At 42.6% G+C, this 27,580-nt stretch overlaps 3 protein-coding genes across 5 annotated transcripts in view; all 3 read right to left on the reverse strand.

The window, feature by feature from the left end:
* The window catches only part of LOC311043473 (dual specificity testis-specific protein kinase 1), a 28,449-nt gene extending 26,386 nt beyond the window's left edge, over positions 1–2,063 (reverse strand). The window contains exons 1-2 of the mRNA XM_084054726.1: positions 1,828–2,063; positions 572–689 (exon numbers count right to left, since the gene is read on the reverse strand). Coding sequence (XP_083910852.1) covers positions 572–602 — 31 coding nt within the window. The 5' untranslated portion in view covers positions 603–689; positions 1,828–2,063. The remainder of the gene's footprint in view (positions 1–571; positions 690–1,827) is intronic.
* A 3,801-nt stretch (positions 2,064–5,864) lies between these two features.
* Positions 5,865–10,804, reverse strand: b3galt8 (beta-1,3-galactosyltransferase 8). 2 transcript variants are annotated; one of them, XR_014600577.1, is made up of 3 exons: positions 9,394–10,804; positions 6,967–8,798; positions 5,865–6,908 (listed from the first exon to the last, which is right to left on the reverse strand). XR_014600577.1 is itself a non-coding variant. In XM_084054240.1 (2 exons), the coding sequence occupies exons 1-2, from the start codon at positions 9,986–9,988 to the stop codon at positions 8,410–8,412; spliced, it is 984 nt and encodes a 327-aa protein (XP_083910366.1). In that variant the 5' UTR covers positions 9,989–10,804; the 3' UTR covers positions 5,865–8,409. The 2 variants fall into 2 exon arrangements, 1 of the variants encoding a protein (XP_083910366.1); XM_084054240.1 differs by having other exon boundaries at positions 5,865–8,798.
* A 1,338-nt stretch (positions 10,805–12,142) lies between these two features.
* Positions 12,143–27,580, reverse strand: part of tncb (tenascin Cb) — a 49,272-nt gene continuing 33,834 nt past the window's right edge. Inside the window, exons 11-23 of one of the 2 annotated variants that reach the window (XM_084054239.1) lie at positions 25,356–25,631; positions 21,202–21,474; positions 19,840–19,962; positions 18,871–19,014; positions 17,925–18,044; positions 17,381–17,524; positions 16,902–17,032; positions 16,580–16,712; positions 15,858–16,009; positions 15,499–15,595; positions 15,128–15,289; positions 14,291–14,454; positions 12,143–13,804 (exon numbers count right to left, since the gene is read on the reverse strand). In XM_084054239.1, coding sequence (XP_083910365.1) covers positions 13,694–13,804; positions 14,291–14,454; positions 15,128–15,289; positions 15,499–15,595; positions 15,858–16,009; positions 16,580–16,712; positions 16,902–17,032; positions 17,381–17,524; positions 17,925–18,044; positions 18,871–19,014; positions 19,840–19,962; positions 21,202–21,474; positions 25,356–25,631 — 2,030 coding nt within the window. In that variant the 3' untranslated portion in view covers positions 12,143–13,693. The remainder of the gene's footprint in view (positions 13,805–14,290; positions 14,455–15,127; positions 15,290–15,498; positions 15,596–15,857; positions 16,010–16,579; positions 16,713–16,901; positions 17,033–17,380; positions 17,525–17,924; positions 18,045–18,870; positions 19,015–19,839; positions 19,963–21,201; positions 21,475–25,355; positions 25,632–27,580) is intronic. The other variant, XM_084054238.1, reaches the window with a different exon arrangement.

Raw genomic sequence — 27,580 nt, forward strand, 5'->3', positions numbered from 1 at the left:
CCCACAGTAGGACATGAAAGTTAGATTGTAGCTTTAATCGGATACAGGAGAGGTGGGCGCTAGGAACGCCTCGATGTAAAATTGGCTATTTCGTCCAAAATGTAAAAAAAAAAAATATTAGAAAAATGGTCTTAAGTAATCATTATCGGACTTAATGTTATCCTTCAACTTCTTGTTTCTGTCCCAAAATGACTGCATATACAGGTTTTGTAGCAATTTGTAGCAATTTTAGACCATAATTGTCAAATGTTTAAGCATGTTCTAATCATGAATACATTTTCCAAATATTTTATTTTTTAACATTTGGGAAAAAATATCCAATTTAACACTCACTGCCCACTCTTCCTTGGTGCCCACCTATCCTGTTACCCTTTAATCTGCCTTTTTGAACGCTGCATAAATCCACTCATTATCTGTGCTCTTCTGTGAAAGTATAGCTGAACAAACAGTGATGATCTTGCATTTTTGTCGCTGAACTTCCTGCAGTGATCTGATGATGTTGCATTGCTTCTGCTGTCACTCTGTTTGTGTATAAAAACTTTGTTTGCAGCAACAAAAACACGATACTTACTCCATTGATTTAACATGCTATTCATATGCATCTTGGGGAAGGGTTGGCAAAATCTGCCGTCCGCTGACAATGATCACAAGATCTGGTGATCAGACCAGCAGCAGTACAAGTCCAGACACTGGGGAGAACCACACACATGCAACAAACAATGAGCAAGCACAGACACAATACATCACAAAACACACATTTGCTTTCATGCAGGCAACAGTGGTGGAGAAAGTGCTCCATTTTTTTAAACTTAAGTAAAAGTATCAATGCTGCAATGTAGACACACTGTTACAAGTAAAAGTCTGGTAATCAAAATGTACTGTACTTGAGTAAAAGTACAAAAGTATTGGCATCAAAATATACTTAAAGTACCAAAAGCAAAAGTACTCATTACGCAGAATGTCCTGTTTCACAGGTTATCATGTGAACATTTATAAAATGTATGCAAATCTTTTGAAAATAGCCAAAGTTTAAATAGGGCTGCAGTGATTAATGTATGTTTTGTAACAATAAATAAAATCTACTAAGTAACTAGTAACTAAAGTTTAAAGTAGAGTAAAAGTACAATATTTGTCTCTGAGATGAAGGGGAGTAGAAGTAAAAGAAAATACTCCAGTAAAGTAAAAGTACCTCAAAATTGTAAATGTACTTAATTACTTTCCACCACTAGCAGGCAACATTTAAAACAGGAACCATTCAACCATTATTCACCAAAGATACAGCTGGCATGGAGACTGGCATGCTACAGGTTGAAGAAAACTAAATCGCGTTCCTTCTGAGAGTTCTGACAAAATTACATAGTCATTTCACCTGCTGCATTTGACCAAGTTTGCCCACTCCCTTTTTGTAATCAAATAAAGATAAGTAAAGTAAACACATGAGTAGAAATGTTTATGTTAAAAGACTATATTGAGTAGGCTACGTCAGTGGTTCCCACACAGTGGGTCGGGACCCATTCGTGGGTCGCGGGTCCATTTTTATGGGTCGTGAGTAAATATCCCCTTAATTTTTTTTCATGTCCTATACATTTTTTTTTCATTAATTTTAAACAAATTCTGACATTTTTCAAAAATAATTTCATAAATAATTGCCAAAAATGAAAGAAATGCTATACATTCGGAAACAAATACGTGTAGTGTAAATAGCCAATCTACAAGTTCACTTTTGGGTCTTCAGCCAAAAGTTTGGGAACCACTGGGCTACGTAGTTATAAATTAAACACAGAAATAGCAATAGACTAAATGGACGGAAACAATACGAATACTTACATTTTGTAGGCTAGAAGTAAAGTCCTTTGCGTTTAAAGAGGAAAAGCGCGTATGCTGAGCTACTGCATTGCTCTCTATCTATAATAATGTATTGTGATGTAGTTGTCTCAGCATCGCAGCAGTGGTGTTCTTTACCTCTCTAGTCCTCTCCTAATGTTTCGCAACAGGGAGCAACAATTTCCGTGCACTGTGCAGGCTGCAACATCAATGCTCTGGTTGCGTGCCTGCAGGCTGAGGCTCCCACACACTTAGCGAGAGAAAAACACCTCGTTAATGCATGTTTGATGATGGGTCGTCAAGCAACCAACCTCATTACGTTGGTAGTAACTCCGCCCACATAAAATATAGCGTATAGCAGCCTACGTTTGAGAGGAAAGGAGGAATAAATACATATAAAATACGAACAACTTTATATTTTTAGTTCAATCTATATAAGTAAAACCATGATAAACAAAACAAACTACAAAAATATTAAGATACTTCATGTTGTGTTTCATAAAATCTCAAATCGATCCCCACTCTGGCTCTCACAAATTGCAATAAATACAACAGTACATACTTCCTAATCCGATTCCTCACTAATTCTGTGCTCGACTTTGTTCTCGACTTTCTTTCTACTTTTGTAAATGGCCAGCTTTAGCCTGCCTGCCAAACTATGAAATTCAGAAGTTGCCACATACCGGTAGCCTAATCCTGATTGATTTAATAGCCTCTATCCAGGCAACTCCAGAGTCTGCTGTTCTTGGTATTTGTTTAGGCATATCTATTATTTCTTTCCTGTATTTTTTTGTATCTATAATTTGTGAAATCTACTGTAGATCAAGAACAACTTTCACTTTGAACTTTAACATTAACTATTTAAATCTCAAAATGTATTTATAATGATACTGTAATATATGGAGAGACAAGATGGCTTAGTTATAGCTATTTTGAACAGTGTCTGTGTGCAGTAGTTTCAAAAGTGCTTGAGCTCAGAGCATAAACTCCCACTCAGACAGTGGGAAGTGAATGCAATGCACATAAACAGAAGACAAAGGAATTATTGATACCCCAGTGGGCAAAACAAGAAAACTTAGGGGGGGAGTGTATGCTGAAAGAGGTGGATGAGGTTAGCAAACAAAGAGACATTTAAACACTCTCCTAAGCCTTAACTTCACTGAAGAGCATGAATTCTAATGAAAGACTCTTATCCAGAGCGAAAGCGTGAGATGGGAGTAAGCAGAGTAATAAAAGCATGAACTCTAGTCAACAAACAACAGGGTAAACAGTCACACACGTACAGTGCAAAGAGAATGTAGTGCCTCAAAGAAACTAGGATACCAGGTAAACAATCAAACTTGCATCTGTACAAACAACATGCTATCTAAATTACATTCTTAACATTTATGGTCAAGAAAGCAAAGTAACCAACATAAAGTATATATGTCTAGGATGTGTCGAGCATTGTCATCATGGGTGTTTTAGGGAAGGCTCAAACAGCCTTCCTGTTAGCTATTAAGTGAGCAGGAAGGGTTGTAGGGTTTGATTATGTCTTTAGGGTATGGGGGTGCCATGCCTTTGGTTGCCTTGTAGGCCAGCACCAGTGTCTTGTACTGGGTGCAGGCAGAAACAGACAGTAAAGGGGGGAAGATGTGAATATTTTTGGGACATTGAAGACCAGGCGTAATGTAACATTCTGTATCTTCTTGGAGGGGCTTCAGTGAGCATATCGGGAGGCCAATAAAGAGGGAGTTTCAATATTCAAGATTGGAGATGACTGAGGCCTGAAAAGGGCACAGTGGGCATTCTTGGGTGAGGAAGGGTCTTATCCTTTGGATGTTGTAAAGTGTAAAGCTACATGAACGAGTGATCACTGCAATGTATGCCTTGAAGGACAGCTGACTGTCCAGGACAATGGCTCTTGGCATTTGGAACAGAAATTGTCGATGCAAATGGTGTCTCTACAACTCAAAAATGTTTTGCAATACGCTAGTTCATGTGTTTTATGGAGCTGCAGGCTAGATGTCAGGCAGCCAACTGGCAAGGCTTGGGCCGACTCTGCAGGTTCATGAATCACCAAGAGGCTATTTCTGGGCCCACTTACTGAGCCTCTTGCAAACAAGACATTTTTTACCATCTCATCCATTTGGTTTATAGATTATCCCGTCATTTAATAATGTGAGTAAGCAATAAACATTCATTCATTTTTCTGATTTATTGTTTAAAAAGTGCAAAGGAATGCAGAGAAATGCATCTATGACAGGATATGTGCCATCCATGAAATAGTAAAGCCAGCATATAGATTTGTCATTACACCGAGAAAACTCAATGAATAGTAAGTAACGTTGAATTGGCTAATGTGATTCCCTGATTAACCTCTTAAACCCTCTAGTCTTACAGAAAAGGACTGTACTTGGACGGCTTTTTTCCATCTACACCAATCTCTTGAAGAAAAATAGCCGACCCACAAGTTTGGAAATTGTTTAAAATAAACTTATTTAACTCTACTACTCAAATGTATTTATTTGAGCAGTAGATTTTTGTATTATATATTATAAATTACTTAATGCAGCATATATGTAGAAGAAATACAAGACAGTGTCAATGGCTGTAACTGTAGGCCTACATGACTCCTTCCGTTTCTTACTGTGGAGTTATGATGCCACCATCTGGTTACTATGTGTAAACACGACACAGGCAGTAATACATACATTCAAATATTTACATAAGCACACAAACACTATTCACCTGTTTCTTGGCTGTGTGTTTTCCACTTCCTGTCGGATTTCATTGGATATCATTAGTCATCTGACCGGTTTCATTGGATTTCATTGGATCAAAAGACAGGAAGTGGAACACAGTGAAAAGCCTAGGAAACAGGTGGATATAATTCATTGACCGGGGTCCCCCAAGAATCTATCCTTGACCCCCTCCTCTATCTCTTCACCGATAATAGCTGATCTACAAGGTCACAACACCTCGTAATGCGACGCATTGTGAGCTTGTAGATCTGCTATTTTCACAAAATATTTTCGCCGGGGTTTGTGTGGTTAAATCTACATTCACATATTTACATAAAATCTACAGTTATGCATGGGACATTTAGAGCTGAAGCTCATATCCAGAGCAGCTTAGAATGAGAGCAACAGTAGATCTTTGGTTTTATGCTATTAACGTCATATCTGTACAAGTATAGCTAGTGCAGGTTACAGTATCTTTATTCTTTAAATCATCACTTTCTCTTTTAATGTTTAACCTTCAATTATCCAAAATGAGGTGGCAACATTACTCATGAAGTGTTGATGCTAATGATGGGATACTAGGGTTAAAGGTTAACAGCCAGTGCCACTAAAACATTTTCTCGCCGTGACGGGTTTTGCTGAATGTGCATATGTAGAAGAAATACAAGACAGTGTCAATGGCTGTAACCGTAGGCCTACATGACTGTATACGACTCCTTCTACTGAGGAGTTATGATGCCACCATCTGGTTACTATGTGTAAACACGACACAGGCAGTGATACGTACATTACAGAAGCACACAAACACTATATAATTCATTGACCGGGGTCCCCCAAGAGTCTATCCATGACCCCCTCCTCTATCTCTTCGCCGATAATAGCTGATCTACAAGCTCACAACACCTCGTAATGTGACGCATTGTGAGCTTGGAGATCTGCTATTTTCACCAAAAATGTTAGCATATTTTCGCTAGGGTTTTTGTGGTTAAATCTACATTCACATATTTACATTAAATCTACAGTCATTCATGTGACATTTAGAGCTAAAGCTCATTTCCAGAGCAGCTTAGAATGAGTGCAACAGTAAATCTTTGGTTTTATGCTATTAACGTCATATCTGTACAAGTATAGCTAGTGCAGGTTGAAGTATCTTTAAATCATCAACACATCCTCTTTTAATGTTTAACCCTTAATTATCCAAAATGAGGAAGTGTTCATGCTAATGATGGGCGTAAAGGTTAACAGCCAGTGCCACTAAAACATTTTCTCGCTGTGACATGTTTTGCTGAATGCGCATAACTTTCTTTACTGTTGCTGACTGTTCCTGTACACATTTTTACACCCAGGAGGGGCCCAGGCCATGCAAAGCCTTCAACTTAAAGACTGCATCAAACTATATTAAGGCATCTAGGTGACTTGAAATGAATGCAAGTGAATCAATTTGGTTTCACACTGTTCCTGTCATATTACTCCCCGCTATGTTTGAATGCAAAGTATATTTTCATGAAGCTCTCTCTCTTTTTAATGGCTAGGGGAAGTGTTTTACCGAGCATGAATGCTGTGTTTCAGCATGGCACTGTTATAGCAATCCAGACTGCAAAAAGGCACTGCAACCATACTATTTGTTCTCTTAAAGCTCAATATAGATTAGATTAGGGCGAGTGCATTAATTGCCCAAGGGCACCTGGAAGGTAGTTGCTGAGAGGGAGCACTTTACTATATTTTAGGCACTTGGAGGACAATTATCCTGAGTGGGTTGCAACATTCCTCATCGCCAACATAAAAATCACACAACTGTAAGCAGTGCCAGCATCAGAGGCATATTTTCCTGACAACATTACAGTGTTCCTCACAATACAGCAGAGAGATATCTGAAACAAAAAGAGCTAAGGAGAGAGGTAGATGGATTTTTGACAAGGACATATTGCTGTCAGGCAGAAACCTTGTAATTCCATATTTCATCCTTTTTGTTTTTGTTTTAATAAAAGAAAATCATACTTTGCCCACAATGTGTAGTGATGCACTGTCTGCTATTTTTGTAATTTAAAAAATAAATAATCTGCCTATAATGAAATGCCCAAAATAGGGACTCCTTGCTGACAATGTTTGTCAATGGGTTTTTCATAAAAATGTAACCAATCGAAAGTATTAACAAGAGCTTGTGACTAAATAATAACTACATTGGATCTATTGGAACAAAGTGGGTTATTTATCAATTTCCTGAAAAGTAACTGTTTTGGTCAAAACTAAAACTTTCCACCCGACAGCAACAATATTCGACTTCACAACTTTTGCACTACCACCTAAGGATTGCAAAGATCCTGATTGCAACAATTCTGTTGAGAAAGACGTGAGAGAATTCTAATCTCAGTAGGCCAGTAAAGTAGAAAGGATTTTCTTGACCACATTACACCTTGACCCCTACTACTGTACTTACTAAAGCTGTTTCTCAACCAAATTCAGGTCCCAGTGTGAAACCAAAGATTTATACCAGTGGTTTCCAAGCTTTTTTCCTTGGCGCCACCCTTCTTACATCTGACAATAGCTCAGACCACACGTGCACAGGCGCATGTTTTTCAGACATGTTAACCACTCAAGCGCTGATCTACGTATTAACGTATTGTGAGCTTATAGATCTGCCATTTTCAAAACTTTTGAAAAACGTTTTCTGTATGACTGAGGTTGGACTGATATCAAATTGGGCCCCACCAAGGGGGGCCCGGTCCCCTGGTTGGGAAACACTGGGCCATTTCTACCAATAGAAATGGCCTGACGTATCATCAGGGGTCTTCAACGTTTTCAGCCCAAGGACCCCTAGCTGAGCGAGAGATGAAGCAGGGACCCCCTCTATATTGTATAAAATTGTGTTTCAGATTACCTTTTTTGGTTGTTTACTAGGTCTGCTCTTTTTTCCCTCTACACCTATATCTCTCTGCCAAAAATAGCCGATTTACAAGCTCACAACGCCTCACAGCGCGAGGCGTTGTGAGCTTGTAGATCTGCTATTTTTGGCTAAAGTTCTCCTCAGAAAATGGATGCTAGGGTTGAAGTAGCCTGGGCAGCATTCCGTTTCGGGTATATGATCCGGTCGGGAGCGGAAGTAAAAAAAAAAAGTGGCCGGATGGGTAGAACCGGAAAGACGTCTCACCCCAAAATAGGTCCGTCCTAATAAAATCCTTGATGCGGCATAGTTTAGCTTATTTTTTAAATGCGTGCACTATCCGGAGACTATTTAGCGTCTGTATTATCCCACGGGGAAATTCTATTCCATTTAAATAGGGATTGGGGAACCAAAACAAAGCGGCACCGCAAAACCGGATGGGCAGAATCCGGAAAGAGGATTCTTTTTTCTTTCTTTTTTTCAGTAGGCGTGGCCTAGACCGGATCATATGGGTCTTTAGTAACGCAGACCAGGCTTTCCTCCGAGGTGGAAAGACTGGTGATGCGAGGTTAGGGTTGAAGTGGTTAAGGGAAAAAAAAATCATATCACACAAAGATTTGGCGGACCCCCTGTAGTAACTCTGAGGACCCCCTAGGGGTACCGTACCCCCTGTTGAAGACCCCTGATCTGAATTAAAATAAAATAAAAAGTCTACATAGATACCCTGGTAAACAATTTTGCACGTAAAAAATGAGGGCACTTGTAGTGGGAAACTTGGCTGGTTCAACTTTCTTTTCAGAAAAGAGCAAATGATCAGCAGGCAGCAAAGGTAAAAGGCAAAAAAACAGAACCAGATGCAAACTGTTGATCCGATGTGGCGACCCCGGTGGGATTCCGCTGAAAGAAAAAGAAGGTCCATTTTCAGCACCACCACAGCTTGTTCGATCTCTTCTCGTTTGAGGAAACAGCTACTGGGTCATTTCAGCAGCTGAGATGACCGTGGGAGAAGTCGCTCCACATGTCCAGCATCTCTGATGGCTTAAACCCATTGACGATGACACGTTTGGAGTATGTGCACCTGTCATATTCCAGCCGCTTCACTTCAAACAGGTTCATTAGCGTTAGGAAGCTTTGCGCATAGGCAGGAGTGACACCCAGCACGCGCAAACATAAGCCGACGTAAACGTCCTCAAGGGGGATGATTCTGACGAACTGGGACGCCCAGGAGATCCTCGCCGCCAGGTCCACGGAGAAGACGTACCCCGCCCCGGACACATACGGTGGGAAGCTGTCCTCGGTGTAAACATCCTTCGAGAGATACCATTTACTGTTCTTGGCCCTTCGCGGACGTCCATCTCGAATGACCGAACCTGCAGCGGTGGGAACAGTACTCACATTTTTGTTTCAATACTGCAATGTTGTGGAAATAATTCCGGAAGTCCGGAATTAAAAATTTACTTGAGTAAAAGTACAAAAGTATTGGTATCAAAATGTACTTTAAGTATCAAAAGTAGAAAAGTACACATTATGCAGAATGTCCCATTTCACAAGTATACAAAATGTATACAAATATTTTGAAAGTAGCAGATCTTCAAGCTCACAATGCATCGCATGGCGACACATTGTGAGCTTGTAGATCGGCTATTTTCAAATGGCCAAAAGTATTGGCCATTTGCCACAGAAAGTAGCTCATAACATGTCTAAGGTGGATGTTTACGAAAAAAAAACTTTGCAGATAGAAAGAGGATAATTCAAGCTTTCCGTACAGCTGCAATGTTGGTGAGTTTAATGTTGTTTAATACAATCAGATTCAGATACATATGACTCTTCTGTTTAGTATGTTGTTTTGTATGGGCTGTCAAGGGTTGGTATTGCAACTCTAGAACCCTAGAATCTAAGAGTTGCTTGCGGCTACTTAAGTGCTACTTAGGTAAATGTACTTTGTTACTTTACACCACTGCGAACCTGTGATATAGCCCTGGCTGGGGGATCCGTCGAGAAGTTTGACGAGGTAGAAAACGTTGACGAAGATATCTGCATCCACCTTCATTGCATAGGAACCATTCTGACAGTGCGTGGAGAGCCAGTGCATCATCATCATGGTCTTGATTGTCAAGTTTTGGTAGCTGTCCAGGAAGTCCATCTGGACCATGTCACCATGCTCCCTGCTCTCCTCTTCCAGGGCATGTTGCATGTGTTCCTTAAAGTCCTCCACGGGAGGAATGCCCATAAAGAACATAGTGAGCGTGTCCCGCCCCTGGGGTAACAACAAACCGGTCGCCCCCCATGTTTTTCTAACAGCAGCCCTTGACTCAACATCTGCCGGAGCGACTGGGATCATTAAGATCAGGAAGGGGCTTCTGCCGTCACAGACAGCAGGCTGGTTGAGAACATACCTGTAGGTTGCTGGAGATATGACTCTGTGGGCTTGTGCAGAAACAGGTGTTGGCGTTGTTGGCACGTGGTGCGACTTGGATGTGACCACCAGCAGGATGTGCGCAGACAGCGCTAGCGCCGCCAAAACGGCAAGAAACTTCAGCCACCTCCATGTTATCCTCATCGCAAAGTTGAAAAGCAGCAGGTAGCAATGTTTGGCGCTGATTCTCGCGAATAAATCAGCCCCCTGTTGTTCATTTCTCGTTGGTTTCTTCTTGATTATCCTGCAAACTTAAGTCCCACTGTCCCACACAGAAGCCACCACCCCCCAGGCCTTGTTTACTTATTGCGTACTTGAACGATCCCCGAGCAACGAATACCAAAACTCTCGCCCCTAAACACAGTCACCCCGGGGCAAATCCGGAAACCTGGGGACGGTCGCCGCCTGGTATTCCTAAACGTAACCTCAGTAAACTATGCCTAAACCTTATTCCTAAACGTAACCTCAGTAAAACTGTGCCAAAACGTAACCTTATTACTAAACTTAACCTCAGTAAAACTATGCCTAACGTTATCCTCAGTAAAACAAATACATGAATCGCTGGTTTGCGAGCGGTCCGGGAAAGAAATGGGGGCGAGCGTGTTTTGGGGCGAGTTTTCCAGTTACCCCGAGGAACAAAAAACACTCCCTTTAATTACCATCTAGCAGAGAGAGCGAGGACCGACATCACTGACTCAATGCTGATGGGAAACGCTGCGTCGACTCTACACAACTCATTACTGAATGAATTCACTCGAGTCTGAATTACACCATCTTCCCTGAAAATCAGCGAAGTCCCTCAGGAGCCAAGTCAAGAAACGACTGCACTTTCACTGACTGGTTTTTATTCATCCCCAGTATGTATATATTATCGCTCCACTTCCGAAGTAGCGAGGCTACAACCAGAACTACAATGTTCCAGTTGATCAGTCACGGCTGTGGTCTGCCCTCCCGCTGGACTCGAGTGTTGTCTTTTCCGGGTTGGAGCTTCCCGTAAAGAAGGAAGCACGTCAAACCAGCCAGACTGGTGCCACTGTGCGCTAATTTTAGCTCTGGAGCATGCACAGACAGGCCTATCCAGTCACACTGGTGCAGATGTCGAAATCCATGGTGCATTATTCAAAGAGCGTTTAACAGTGATACCAGAGTGACAGGGACGTTGGGATTTGGGTATACTAGTATACACACTTGTAGAGTAGACTAGTTTAGTTCAGTGGTTCTCAACTTTTTCAGGCCTTGACCCACCAAAATAATCATATTTGAACTGGGGACCCCCAACCCTGATAAGTACTTGGAATGTAGGAGTTGAGGCATTACATTTTCGTCATTTTCGGTTCCACAGTTAAGTATTGTGAAAATAGCCGATCTACAAGCTCTCACGCCTAGGTGCTGTAAGGCATTGTGAGCTTGTAGATAGGCTATTTTCAAAATCTTCTTATATAGTCTCTTATATTATTTGACAATTTGGCCAATGTTTGATCAGTTTTTATAGTATAATTTGTTGATTACTTCTGATGCAGTAATGGTCTTTTTTATTGTCTTTCTTTTTTTTTAAGTCCTTAAATTGTCACTTCACTGTCATCTGGGAACCCCCACAAAATCATGTGGGGGCCCTGATCCACAGGTTGAGAACCACTGGATTAGACTAGTTTAGTTTGTAGTACAAAGTACAAACTTTGTACTTTGTAGCCTACTTTCCACCTCGGACCATAATCATACCTGTTTATCACCTCTTTCATGGTGCCCCACCCTGGATGGCGCTGTCCAGCACAGTGGTGCTGATTACACTGACTGAGCTATTATAATGAGCCCACAACCACTTCTAATACTTTGAGGTGTTTTTTAGAATGTTTTGTTTTTGTCTCTGCCAGAGGTGGAGAGTATGTTTTTGTTCTTGTCCTTCCGTGTGTCCGTCCGTCTCAGCCAAGCTAACATTGGTCAAGCTTCACGTGACACGTGACAATATGTTGATTGGCTAGCGAGACGCATGACGAAATAAAAACCTATAAATAGGTGTGTCACTTCCATCAGCCAAGCTAACATTGGTCAAGTGACACGTGACAATATGTAATATAAATAGGTAAGACAGGATTAATCAGGAACAGTACTGGCGGAGACCTGTGCTCCGAGGAGCACATTTTCTAGTTAATCATGAAGCCATAATAAAATGTAATTAAGAAAGAAAAAGTGCAATATCAAGTAATTTCGGCAAAGTATAGGCTTATCAGCAATTATGGCTCCCCACAAGTTTAGTGTCATAATTTTCATCTATGATGACGCTGAAAAAAGAAAACACACTTTACTTTTAAACAAACTTTGTTTTATTGTAATACGGTACAGAGAAACACCTGTTGTTCACCCAGTTATAAACAAAACAAAAAAAATGGAAAACAAAAAATAAAATAAAAAGAAACTTAATTTACACAGGCATTCCTTACTTAGGGGGTCAGTGGTTTAGTAACCTGCACTAGCAGGGATTGAGGGATAGACAGAAGGGGGGTGGGGGTTACTAGATTTATCAATTTTCACTGTTTCCCCCCCTCAACATAGCATAGTGACCTTTTAAAATCAATTGTAAATGGTCCCTTTTATGTTTGTTTAGAGCATCCATATCTTTTGTATTCAACAAACACATGACATTCTCTTGTTCCACGATATATGTACTGTATTCACATTTTGCAAAAACAAAACAAAAAACATAATCACCCATTTTATTTATATACTGAATAATAGGTCCTGCCTCGGATTCATAAAAGAGAAACAAAGCAAATCGAAACATGTCAGCTTAAATCTTTCTTCCTCTGTTCTTTTAAGTTTTAAAATTGCATGATATGGTACTGTAACTGTGGAGAAGTCCACGGAGGCGATTGCATTACGCCTTCAGGTCTCACACAATCAACAGAAAATGAACATCATCCACATGAATATGTGTTAATTTATGTTTTCTCTGATGTTTTTCATTTCATGCCTATGTATCACTTCAGATGGCGACTTGTATCGAATGAGGGGTAAAGGGGCGAGGGACGGGTAAGGAGGATAAAGTGACATCAAGACAAATAAGTTGCACAAAGACAAACAAATGACATGTTAGAGAGGGACAACTCCTTGGAAAGTGAAGACATCTGACAGAGTGGTGCACTTGAGGTAAAATCCCTTTCAACCTTTATGATAAAACATCTGGATTAGGATGAATGGAAATTCTGTACAAAGCACTGTCAGCATCTGACTTCTATGATAATCCAGTTTAAACATTTTTATCAGTATTAGTGAAGATGTCCTGACACTAATCAAGACTTGTAAACAGCCTGTCCTCTCGGTAAACCCCAAAATGTGAAAGAAAATACTCTGGGTGTGTTCTTATCTGTACACAACATAACGCCCCCTGGCTGCAATCAAGTGCTGCTGCATGGTAAGATGAGTCAGAAAGAAAGAAAATGCTTGGGTGTGATAGAGTTTGCTCTCTTTGGTGCATGAATAGAATCTGCATGGGTTTTGATTTGAACTTCGTATAAGTCCTTTTGTTTCTGTTATATATCACATCAATTTTGGCATTGACAGTATTACAACTGCACACAACCATATCATCCAGCAATGGATTGTGGGATTTGGAGTTGATTTAGAGTGGGAAGTTGATCTGTGCATGTGCTTGTGTCTGTCTATGAATGAATGGGTAGGAGGGGCCATCTGTTTGAGTGAGTGGAGGCGGCAGGGGCTCCTGGCAGTGGCTTTGGTAGCTGCGGTGGGATGTGTGGACTGGAATATCAGCTGGCACAGAGGACAGAAGAGGTGGGGGCATGGATTGGGGGGAAGGGAGGAGGTGGTGGTCCAGAGTAGCAGCAGTTGGTTGGTCTATGAGCGTTTCCTCCTTCCCTCCAAATTTCTGAAGTTGGACGGCCTCATTTTCATCTCAGCAAACTCAATGGAGTGCTCATGGCCCTTCCAGTGGAACCAGTTAACCCCCTGAGAGAAATCAACAAGTGAAGGTTATCATCAGTGTATGCCGGAGGAGAAATAGCTAGGTTGCTCAAAAAGTCAGTGACAGGAAGTGAGTAATGAGGACCAAGAACAATTATGTTATATACCGTATATGGCTATTCATAATATATTCATATAAAGGCATCACTTAATAATAATAATAATTTAGTTTGGATAGCTCAGTTTAGAATGAGCTAAACATGATTTGCAGAGAGTATCCACAAGTTTCCTAGGGCGTTGTGGGCATCACTTCCTGTCGATTTGATCCCTGATACCTGATACAAATCGACAGGAAGTGATGCCCACAACGCCTTAGGAAAACTGTGGAAAGGGCAGAAAGAACAATGAAGAGTAACAATATATAAAGAGGAAATAAGTAGCTCACATGCTTAATGCAGGAACTACATCAGTTCCTGTCTTTGGAAGGAGTATCACTAAAACACTTAGAAATTGGTCTTTTTTTCACTGTACCTTGCTGTGACTATTGTCCCCATATCTTCCCATGAGGTTGACACGGTGGCAGTTCTTATACCAGAAGGCACCCTTGTACGACAGGGCACAGTTGGTGACGGCAATGTCATTGTCGTGATCATAAGTTGAAAATGGACGACCGTGGTGGTATGTCATAGAATCACCTGCAGGGGGCAAACGAGAAAAAGAGTTCAACAATTGAGCTGCTGTATGATGGTATGAATAGTTGTGCAATTTAAGTAAAGGGGGAAATCTTCACAATATGCCATTTGGACAGAGATGGGGAAAACGTGGCTTTAGTAGGAGTTTCTTCCTCTCGACCATTGCAGCCACACAAACTGCCTCGCTGACATGTTGTGTGTTAACTTAGGGAGTATGGATACAGTATTGTGGAGATTCTACACTCAGTATGTATCGTCTTTATTGTATGTTGTGTTGTATGCTAATGTTTCTTATGTGTTCCATGTTGAACGGGCTGTGTTAACGAATATCCCTTCTAGAACAATAAAGTCTTACCGTACTATTTTAAAAACATGAATCAAGTTAGCTCTTCTAATATAATAATACTAAAAGGTCTTTACTTGGTGGCTAGATGATAATGAGTAATAAAATCCACTTCATATATTTCAGTCTTCATCAGGACACAAGATTACACTTAGCACTTACTTCGGTGCTGCTAACAGTACTTGGCTGCATGTAATACACTGTAAATCTGGAGACTTAAACGAACAGTCTGGATTCGATTGTGTGCCAACTGCCATCATCTTTACATCCACAATCAAGCTGAAGAACACTTAGGGCTTTTATTGCTATTGTGTAGAAGTCAGACAGACTCACCTGCAGTGCCACTGTACCCTCCTACATGGACCTTGTAGCGGGAACGTGGTTCTGAGACGGAGAACTTGTCATACTGAGCATAGGCTGTCTCTCCCTTGTCTCTCAGGTCCACACGCAGCTCGTACTGGCCTCCTGATGTGATCTTATGGAGATTAGATAGACCTACACGGAGAGTGGAAACGCCCACACAATTAAAATGCACGTCCTAAATGATGAATAGGTGCATTGATATCATATAGGCATCAACAATATTATAAGACACTTTTGTATATTCTTTAATGTATCCATTTATGTACAGTTTGTATGTAGTATGAATATTGTACATCTATCTATTCACCAATACATGTGGACTGGTGTCTGCTAGCACTCACCCAACCAGAATTCATCGTTCATGTCTCCAAAGCCAGCAGTGTAGTTCTTCCAGTTACGGAAGAACTCCAGTTTCCCACTCTGCCGTCTGATGAACACCTACAGCAATAAACAAACAATGAAGCAAACAAACAAACAACAAAAATATACACACATTAACTGTAGGTCCCAATCTTGCACATCAGCTTCAGCTATTTGCCACACAGGCAGGAAAGTACCTGCTGTAAAGGACTTGGTTGGTATGGTTTAGAAGTAAACTTATGTCATATTTTGAAATAACCACATTATAATTTCAAGTTGGCTTTTTTATTTTTTCCATATTAGATGAAATGGTACAAGTATTATGGGTTGAGTGACTTACAATCCATCCACCTCCATCAGATGTCATGTCACAGTAGACCTGCAGGGGCTGGCTATCATCTCCACCCACGTAGATGGTGTACAGGCCTGAGGTGGTGTCTCCATTCAGCAGGGCCTGAGAGCAGTCTCTAGGGAATCTGTACAGCACTCCGGCTATATACACGCACGCGCGCGCACGCACACACACACACACACACACACACACACACACACACACACACACACACACACACACACACACACACACACACACACACACACACACACACACACACACACACACACACACACACACACACACACACACACACACACACACACACACACACACACACACACAAACACAAACACAAACACACACACACACACACACACACACGGTTTACATTTAAGGCATTATAGCTCTTATTCAGAACAACACACCAGCTTACTATAAGGAGCTGTCTCCACCGGAAAGACGTTTTTTCTCCGGCTGAAGACGGCAAGGTGCTCGCCTAAAAACATCTCCAAACGCCCGAGTTGAAAGTCTTTCAGCTCTCAGCAAGGAGATAAAAACGCCACACGTGAACGGGCGAGCGCAAAATATAAGCTCAAGTTGTTGTGGTTTACAAAAATGTGGCGGCCACTAAGTGTTTAGCTCAGACACACTGAAGCCTTTAGAGTAGACACAAGACTTTCATATTATAGGACGATGACTCTAACCACCATGCATATTGTACTCACTGGTGGTAAAGACTGTAGTGACGAGCCTGCTCCTCTTGGGGCCAGCGATAGCCTGCAGTTTAACAGAGTACTCCGTGGAGGCACTCAGCTGGGCCATGTTGTAGGAGGTAGCGGTGGGGCTTAGAACCACTTCCTGTAGGAAGAAGCCAAACAGATAACAGGATGTTAGTGGCTTGGCAGGTAACCATCCATCCATTTTTAGACTCACTTCTATTGGGTGTAAAGTAGTTTGTAAAAAGTGAGTGTATGTAGTGTATCTTTTGAATTCTGGGATCTGTTGAACACCATCTGTCTGTATTTAGGTTTTGCACCATCTACCCACCCTGACTGTTCCGTCAGTGGACTCAAAGCTGAGGATGTAACCAGTGATGTCAGCACGAGGGGGCCTCCATGTGAGCATGGCGCTCTCTGTCTGGATGTTACTGGCTGCCAGGTCCTGTGGGGCGTCAACATCTGGGGGGGACACAGAAGAGTTGCAGTTGGACATTCAGTCTAGATAAAACCACTGGTTCTCACGCCATTCTAACGCCACACGCCACTAAATCAAAGACTATTAGGCAAAATACTTCCATTACGCCCATGTCTTCAGACAACTGTTGGATTAAAAATTATAGCCAAACTACATATTCAGGTCATGCGGTGTTGAGTAACAGAAGGTTTGTAGTTTTTAGCCAGACAGAGCAGAGATGTACAGTACTAAACACAGTGTCCACCAGTGGCCAGAACACTGATTATACTGAACAATATCAGAGCTTATGAACAATATCAGAGATGTCTGTCATGTGTAGATCACTCACTTACCGGTGGTAAAATCAGTAGTGGTGGCTGCACTCTTAGCGGTGTCCCTCACTGCATAGACCTTGACAGTGTAGTGCGTGGCTGGGGCCAGGGAAGTCATCTCGAACTCCACAATGTTCCCTGACACGCGCTCCATCACTGGGGCCACTGGAGAGAACACACACAGACACACACGCGCATGCACAAATGTACACGCAGGCACGCATGCACGCACACGTGCACACGCACACGCACACACACAAACTTGTATTAGTTTTGTATTATTGTGCAGTATTTTTGTTCAAGTGTAGTGTTTCATGTTTTACATGGCATCATATGAAAGAAAGTCAATTTTCTTTTTAGGCAAAGATCTGCTCCCTCAGGATAATCAAAACCAACAGCAAGTTTGCAACATGAAACCAAACCAAAGGACACTGACACTGGAACATGAAATATTTGTGGTTCAACTGCAGTAATCCCCTGCAATGTCAATCTGCATGCTGTCCTTATCTTAACTTTAGGATTGCGTGTCATGTGTGAGAGGTATTTCTGTGTATGTTCCACCTACCTGTGTCTGCGCTGTAGGTAATGACGTATCCATCTACAGTAGCAATGGCAGGCTGCCACAACAGCAAGGCCTCAGTGTCTGTGATGTTGACTGCAGTCAGACCACGAGGCTTGTCCAGAGCTGAGGCGCGCGCGCGCGCACACACACACACACACACACACACACACACACACACATAATTTAGGCATTTAGCAGACACTCTTAATCCAGAGCAATTTATAGTAAGCAAGGAAAACGCGAGGTAATACATCAAATGCATAGACATTCAAAACAGTGTAATATGAAAACATCTATAATCTGTACATTGAAACTATATACACTATAGGATGCCAGGTCTACAAATGACCTAGCATCTGTCTACATAGAATGCTATCTAAATTACATTTTAGCCTTTGCAGAAGCCTGCAAGGTCGTCAAGGCTAGGGCAAGTGCTACGGCAAGTGCTACAGGCTAAGGTGCACACTCACTCACGCGCACGCACACACACACACACACACACACACACACACACACACACACACACACACACACACACACACACACACACACACACACACACACACACACACACACACACACACACACACACACACCTCCCTGTGGACAGATCTGTTGTGTGGTGTTGCAATGAAACCAGACACCTACTAGTCCCTACCCTCAGGCATGTGCTAAATCTCTTAGCACAAACCTGCCTTCTCTGGTCACCTTGATTTTTACGTCATGTTTATTCTCCCTCTTTTGTTTGTTGTCAAGTGAGATGTTTTTGTGAGATATTTTCTGTTGTCTATCCCCCTCCACCTTTCTAGCTGAACATATTTTATCTTCTTGTCGCTGTTTAAATCACTTTTTTGTCACTGTGAAAATAACTAAAATAAACGTAACTAAAATGACCTAACCCCAATGAATCTATTCTTAATCATGTGGATGTACAGTGCATGAACCTTACCTGTGGTGACATTATCGGAGCCGGGCTCACTCTCCCTCTGAGCTTTGACAGCGATGACAGTGATCTGGTAGGTGACCCCAGGGGTCAAGTTGGGCAGCTCCGTCTGAGACACAGAGCCATCCACCGTCACTGTCTTTGGACTTCCTGAATATCAAAGGAAAAGACATGAGAATCACCATGCCATCATGGAACTGTACCATCACATCACTGCAAAAGCATTGATGACATTTAGTCAGGTTGTCTTTAAACTTGCCAAATAGGAACTCATTTCATTAGCATCATCTAATTTCAACAGGATGTAATGCAAATTGACTTCCATTCTTCAATGGAATTACCTTTCCTTCATGGTTCAGCAATGAAGAGGTACAGTATGTGTAATTATCCTTAACTCAAAAAGTAAAACACCAGCCACCAGAGGGCAGAATTGCACTATTATACAAGGTTTGAGCTCATTAAAATGCCTTGTTTAGAAATCTTGAATCTTTTTTTTTTAAATAAATACAAAATATGTATTAAAATGTATATATAAAAATAAGCAATTTGCTGTTTCTAAAATTCAGAGTTTCAAGGTTTTCTAAAAAAAAGTCCATTTTGTCAACAAAAAACATTATACTTTAGGTCAGCAACATATTTTTTTTTGTTATTAGTTTTACATAAGATTTTGGCTGACTTAAAACAAAAAAAATTAGTAAAGACAGTTGCCTTGAAATTGTGAGTTTTCTCAATGTTTCTTTTTACCTTATAAGAACCGTAATCATTCATCATGATGAAACGTTCAATCAAATGATGATTCAAATGTACACAACAGGTATTTAGTCAGCATTTAGCAATCGTAATTCACTGTCTTAAATGCAGTTGTTAGAATATAATTTTAGAAGGTTTGAGACAATGGATCTTAATTTGTGTATGGTTATATTTGTACACACTCAGAGTTAAATGAACACTGAGGATTTTACAGTGTATACTCACCGCCATGAGTGGGTACATAGATGACACGGTAGCTGTCCACACGTGCCCTGGGCACCGTCCAGTGAACAGTAGCAGACGTATCGGTGACATCAGAGAATCGAATGCCCTTAGGGGTGCCCAGGTCTGGAAAATAACAACATAGAGACAGGAGGAGAAGAGACCAAATAGAAATCTACAGTTAGCAATTGTGTACCGGCTTCTGAAATGAGCAGACTGGAATGCAGAACGCAATATAATATAAGTCACTGGACATCAGTAAATGCCCATGCCTCAACCCATTCTAGTGAGAATATTCCTGGCTTTGGAAAACACTTTTCTTCACATCATTAAGCAACGAGACAAGAACAGACACATGTATTTTGTTACAGAGAGGAGAGAGAGAGAGAGAGCGTGACAGACAGAGAGAGAGAGAGAGAGAGAGAGCAAGACAGTGAGGCAGACGGACAAAGGGACCCGAGGAGCACAAGGCTCATGGCGACCGTCCCTGAGTCACAGCATCTTGTGTGACAGACCAAGGGAGATTAACTTGCCCCCGTTGCAACGAAAACACAAAAGTAAAACATGCACCCAAGAGTAAAGCCATACCCCCAGGGAGCACAGGGGACATAGACACAACCATTCTACAAAGACAACTTTCCCCTTATAGAGAGAGACAGAGACAGAAAGAGAGACCAACACATGGACCTGAGCAGCCAAACATAACATTGTGGTAGGACTAGACAACTGGACGGACACAAAACTGCATGGACGAGACAAAACTGTTACAAGAAATAATGGAGGAGTCTCCTGAGCAGTTCTCCACAAAATGGCAGGCAATCAAGTGTGGACAGAGTGTGTGTTCACAGATACTGGGCCTGTTGGCGCTGCTCGCTGGAACCACTCAGGAGCCCTGACCGACAGGATACTGAGACAGATAAAACGACACACACACACACACGCACACGCACAGTCACTGACACAAGGCAGACGAGGCTGGCCCTCATCAAAAATTCATGGCTTTCCAGGGAGCCTCCCATTAAAAGGCAATAATAACCTTAATTTCTCGAGATAAGTGACCAGATTGCTGCTTTAAGTGCCTTGGACAAATACCATTACACTTGGTTATATCAGGTTAGTAAACACAAACAGCTGCAATGACAGAGATACACAGGACACATGTTAGAACATTGACATTTTCACCTCTTGTCATGCTGTTATCGTCAGAGCAGAATCTGACAAAAAAATAATGATATGAAGAAAAAATACACCACACTGACATGACACATTCAGTGTTGGGCAATAAAACAATTAAAAGCACCAGTTCATGGCAGTGAATTCACCAACGTTAGGCCATGGCTGCCGGTGTGGTGTGATACCGTGTACCTGTTCTGGCCATCTCCGTGACAGACTTGGAGCGTCGTCCCGAAACAAGGCCAAAGATCTCAATTTTGTACTCTGTGTCTTCGGTGAGATCGGTGATAATCGTGCTCCTTTCCTCACTGCCCAGGACCAGCTCTTCCGGCTGGCTGAGCCCGCTATCTTGGCTGACCATTAGAACAAAGGTGTCAAAGATGTCCTCTTCAGCTGACCAGGCCAACCTAAAGCTCGCCGGGGTGATGTCAGAGACAAAGAGAGCCTCCACTTCTGGTTCAGCCTCTGAGCAACAAGAAGGTTCAAGGTTTAAAACAAAGTGTTAATAAAGGTTTACACCTCTCTGGAGCTCGAGAGCACGTTGACATTTGAGATGAAAAGATAGCACAGACAAAGAAAGGCCAGCGATAACTGCAAGCGTAATGGCATCGGTGTCCAGACCAGATGCCATTTTTAGGATGTATTGTCCCCAGTAGTAGTCAAGCAAGAAAGAGAGAGAGCAGAGAGAGTGTGTGTGTGTGTGTGTGTGTGTGTGTGTGTGTGTGTGTGTGTGTGTGTGTGTGTGTGTGTGTGTGTGTGTGTGTGTGTGTGTGTGTGTGTGTGTGTGTGTGTGTGCGCGCGCGTGCGTGCGTGCGTGTGGGTGTGGGTGGGGGAGGGGGGCGGATAGATGAGTTTTACCCCAGCATGATATGAGGACAAAATCAGATTGAGGAAGTCAGACTGAAAAAGACAGATAGCGATTCAAGAGGGAGCATAGATTTTGTTGTTGTTTTTTCCCAGCAGAGATTTGTCAGGTACGTCTGGAGATAGTTAATCCTGATACAGCACATTGATAGCAAAATTGAATAATGCACCTGTCAGAACCACTGTGGTGAAAAAAAGTTTTTTCTTTGAAGAAGTATGTAATGCTCATGCTCATTGCCAAATAACAGCACAGACTGATGCTATCTAAAACAGTTTAATTACAACAATGTAAATCTATGTCTGTTCAGAAGGGAGTGCATATGTGTGCGTGCATAGTGATGTAAAAATCTGGCAGCTAACCAGTTGTTAACAGTGAGTAATAACGGCAGAAGGGAGGGAAGGGATGCTACACAGCAAAAATTCTCGTATCACTTTAACTGCGAGAGTGTAAAAATGGACCAGTAAGGGTTCACAGTTAAACACTGAGGATTTTACTGTGCAAGGAGACAGGAGGAGGTCACAGCTGCTGAGAGGAAAAGCAGGAGAGCTGTGGAAGTGTCTGCTATGCTGTGGCCCTCCTGCTCTACAGATAATTAGCACGGAGAAACTTCCGGAAAGAACTGCGGCGGCAGCAGTAACTTTGATGAGTAGATGGACCCCGAGTGCAAGCTATATGAGCCAGCTCAGTATAGCACCATCTCCTTCTGCAAACCCCAGCGCTCATTAAACCACCATACACCAAATGTGAGGGTTTCCAAGGTCCCTGAACTAGCCTGAACCCAGTCTGTATTCTTTTTTTTCCCCCTCTTCTCTTCTTTTTCATTTTTGAGGAGGAAACAGGCATTCGCTGTGAGAAGAACTGGGTGGAAATGAGAAGAGGGGGCAGACAAATCCTGCAGAGCTGTCACTCTTCATTAGCCGCCAGGAGGCTTTAGCTGGTCACTGAGAGAGGGAGGGCCACATCCATCAAGAAATCTAACATGTGCAAAAGCTACTGATGCCCCCCCCCCCCTCCACCCACACACATCATCACTACCACCACCATCCATCCCCCTCCTTCCCCACTTCCCTCCGTCTACACCCCTCCAGTCCCTCCACACCCCCTAGACCTTAGGGAACACAGTCCTTGCTCACAAAGGGGAGCCTGTTAGTGGCGGAGGTACAAGGCGCCAGCTAACCTGCACCCCCTCCGCCAAGTCCCAGTTCCCGTCCTTGCCCAACAAGCTCTTCAATAACTTTTACAGGAGCCTGCTTGTGTTAATGTAAATCACAACAGAGCAGAGCATGTTGGGGGCGGCTTTTATGTGTCTCTTTGGGACTCCATCAGTCATTACTTTCACACTGCTGTCTTCCAGTTATCGCAAGTTCCACTACATTTCTCTTTTGTCTTCCACCGTGGCATACTGTACTTCATTTTTTGTCATCGTAGCCGTGACTCGCACCAGCCCCCAAAAATGCAATTCAAACAAATAATTGTGCTTGTTGTTGTGTCGGCAATTTGCGTTGCTTCATGGACCCGAGTGATGCCAATGTAAATGTTAAGATGGTTTTCACCCGCCATTAGCATGCAGACAATGGGGCCGGCTTGAGAGGATGCCATATTCAGCATGGACCCCAGCGGCCCTCTGGCACCCCAACACCAGAGCCCAGGGGCCATGGCAGCATGAGAATGAAGAGCCGTCTAGTCCATGGGGGAACAGGGGACGCATACAGAAGAGAGCCCTCACACAAAGTGACAAAAGCGCCTCGGGCCTTTTTCTTCCTCCTCTGTCAATCCCTCTATCTTTCATCCTCTGGACTAATCCCCATCATGCATTGGGGGAAATCCTCGACGATACACACACAAATCTGGAGTGTTCATTTGGGTGCAGAAATGGACCTGTAAGGGTCATTTCTTTCGCATTGATACTGTACACCAGACAACTGGTGTACAGTTATTAAAACCTTCCAAAAAATACATAATTTTACACCTCACGTTAAAGAAATGGCTCTCATCGAGGTCACGCTGAAGATGTCAGTCCTCAGAAAAAGAGGTGGTTTCTTTGCCATCTCTCTTGGGCAAGAACTGAGGGGCCGTGGGTCATTCCCAGATGAAAGTTCACCTTAAATTACAGGTATTATTGTCTCTTAAACGGCTTGACGCACGCTGAGACGCCCCCCAGTCCGAAACAGGTGGCACAGGAATCTCCAAAAACAACATTGTAGCAAAGACAAAACGTTGTGACCGAGTAAACAGACCCATGATGTGTATAATATGTTAAATATATGTGGTGAAATCCCATGCTGTCACTAGGATGATCAAAGTGAGAGGTCTTTACTACTACTTATGGCTCATCTCCAGTCCACTGCACTGAAAATAGTTTCAATAAAGAGCCCCTTAGAATGTCTATTGAGACACATTTTAAAGCTTGTTGTTTGCAGCCCATTCATTGAGCACATTGCAATTCTCAGCATGTTAATCTTCAATAATGACTGTGATCGGGGCGGGGGTGGAGGTGGGGACACGGGGGGGTGGGATGGTAGTAAATCGATGCACCTGTTGGGTCCACAGTGGTTTCATTACAACATGTGGGCCTCTCTGCTTCCAAAATAGACCAGGTGCCGCTTCAGGTTGGACATGTACCAACAGGCAGACTGACAGCTTAAGGCGGATCAAAGCGGATCTGCGGCGGGGCTAATATAAACTGAATGGGTTTTGTGTGGGCGGTGTTAGCTTTTCTCACAATCCCGTGGAATCAAAGGAAGGGATATGCACACACCAAAAATCATCAGTGTTAATTTAACTCTGAGTGTGTAAGATGGACCCGTCAGGGTCCATTTGGGTCCTGAGGATTTTACTGTGCACATGTAAAGGATGTATGGCTGATGAAAGAAAAAGTGCTGTATAGGGAGGATTTGCCTGAATGGAAGGGAAGGATAACTTCTACCACAGTGGCTGAAAGGTAGCTTGACTTTGAATGATCGAGGAAAGATTTGGTGCACATAGACAGAAACAGAGGTGTTAGTATGTAAGGCCACAGAGACCTGGCTGGGTCTCTTAAAACAGATCATTTTTATCATGCTATTAAAAATGTGGGGAGTAGCCTCCCCCATTTAAAACAACAACAACAACACTTCATCAATATCCCTGTGGCGGAGTCGAATCCATTGATCCATTTTTAAGAGAGTTTCACCTGTTAATGCCATTGAAGTCAAATAGTCTTGAGGAGGAATGCATGGCTTGGGTGTGGGGACGGAAAGAAGGTAAATATTTAAATGCAAAATATGTCAGTCTTAACAAGTCAGTGAATCTTTCCCTCTTAGAAATGATAAATTGACCCCAATATCAGTTTTCTTGTCACTCACTCGAGGCAAGGCCTTCCATGCTTTGTGTTGACACAATGACTCGTTAAGTTGGACATTTTCCGAAGCGTTGCAGAGGTCAGATAGAAGTTAAGAGTTCGGGCCGTCCCCACCGCTATTGTGAGCGTCACTCCCAATACCTGTGATGGTGTCTGCATAGACAGGCTCTAAGAGTGACCCCCTGTACACCCCGTACAGGTTGGCCCGGTACCAGGTGGACGGGGACAAGGCCGTGACCGGCAGGCTGCGAGCGTCGGCGGCCACAGTGTGGTTCTGCCACTCTGCACCGGACTCTGCATCCATAACCTCCACCAGAAAGCCCTCAAACGCCCCCTCCTCAGCCTGCCAGGACAGGAGGAAGCTGTCCCACGACACGTCGCTGAGCGTGACATCGGAGACCACGGGCTTCTCCTCCTCTAGGTGATGACAAGGATGTTTGACAACATGGCACACAGTAAAAATCCGGAGTGTTAATTTAACGTCAGTGTCCATTTTTTTTACACTCCTGACTATACAGTATATCCATGGTTCTCAAAGTGGGGTCCGGGGACCCCCAGGGGTCCTTGAGCAGGTTCCAGGGGGTACCCAGATAAATGTTGGATAGTTAGGAACCAAATGGACCCTTATGTTGCTGTAACTCTGAGAGTGAACAAATGGAACCACTTGTTTCCATTTGTACACTCTCATAGTTATGGTGGTTCGTGGTCTAATGCAGGGGTTCTCAAAGTGGGGTCCGGAGATCCCCAGGGCCCTATATATATCAGCTATTTAAAACTTTTTTTGAAAATGTTTGAATATTGTTTACATTTTTAACACCACAAATATTGTATGGGGTCCTTAGCACAAAATCTTTTCAGATGGGGGTCCGCATTCATTTAGGGGTACTTGACCTGACAAGTTTGAGAACCACTGCAGTATATCACGCACAAACCTGAGTGGAACAGCACATGTGTGGGACGGACACAGGTATCTATAGTTTGTCCATGTTTTTCAAAAGTCACATTGCAATTGAAGCATTTCCAGCAGCACCTGCACAAACCCTGCTACGGGGACACGCCTCGACACTCCCATATAGACCTTTGTCCATGCAGGTCACAGCAACTTGCACCACATATAGTATAGACACAGGAACAAACCTTGCAAGTGATGACAAATACGTCAACAACATGACTCTAAAGTGCAAGACTCAGACAAACATATAGGATATCATGGGACAACACAACTTGACACCACATAAAGGGATACAAAGGAGACATTCACCCTCGTGCTGACTCACTGTGCATTAAAGGAGTAGTTCACTCAGAAAATGACTTATTTTCTATCAATTACACACCCCACAAAGCCTCAGCTTCATGTGGTTCAGAATTAATGGTGATATTTTAGTTTTTGTCGCATTCCTAAGCCAATAATTTGATAACCGGGTCATCAGTCAATAGGAGACTCAGTAGGAGACTCTTTGAGTCAAATTATTGGCTCAGGAATGCGACAAAAACAAAGACATCTACATTATGTCCAGGCTACCACGGGTGTGTAATTGATAGAAAATAAGTCTGTTTTTGGGTGAACTACTCCTTTAAGGTAGCATTATAGGTATAGCATTATGTGGACAAGTACAGTAGTGCAGTTGTGAAGACAAGTATGAACACACAACAATGATCGACATCGAGATGATCTCATCTCTGATGACACACACAACAACAAACAAACATATAACGTTTCAGCACAAGACTTTGACATAGAGACCACAGATATACAGAAAATGTGAACACACAGTCTTTAAGTGACCAGAAAAACAAGATTTTGGATAAAAACAGAACACAGGACTGGGACAGACAGATACACACAGGCACATTCTATCAGACCCTGTCACATATTGGTAGATACTTCCAATTGGATTGGAACAATCTGTATGAGCCTCCATTGCTGACACAAATGTGCAATGAAAGACCCAGAAACAACCACAAGACTGAGCTGAGCATAAGAACAGCAACCACCCCCCACAATAAAAAACAATTCCATAGAGATTAGACCAAGGTGATATTTTCTAGGTGGAATAAAAAAAAGAGATGAAAAGTGAATCGGTTGACATTGATCATTGCTCATTTGTATTTCAATCATTCCTCTTTACCGCTGAAAGAGAAGACCATCACTTTGTCTGGAGAGGAATTATTCCCTGATTAACACTACAAAAAGAGCTGAGGCGAAGAAGCGGCCTCATTATCGATGGCTGCCCACAGCCATTGCCTCCATTTCACCATATAAGAGGGGAGAGAGACACTGATGCATATCTGACTAAAAGGAATTAGAAAGGGAGCAAGAGAATGGGAACGAAAGACAGAAGAAGACATGCTGATGCATCTTGCGC

The sequence above is a fragment of the Gymnoscopelus microlampas genome (assembly GCF_963454915.1).
Source record: "Gymnoscopelus microlampas genome assembly, chromosome: 4".
Taxonomy (NCBI): domain Eukaryota; kingdom Metazoa; phylum Chordata; class Actinopteri; order Myctophiformes; family Myctophidae; genus Gymnoscopelus; species Gymnoscopelus microlampas.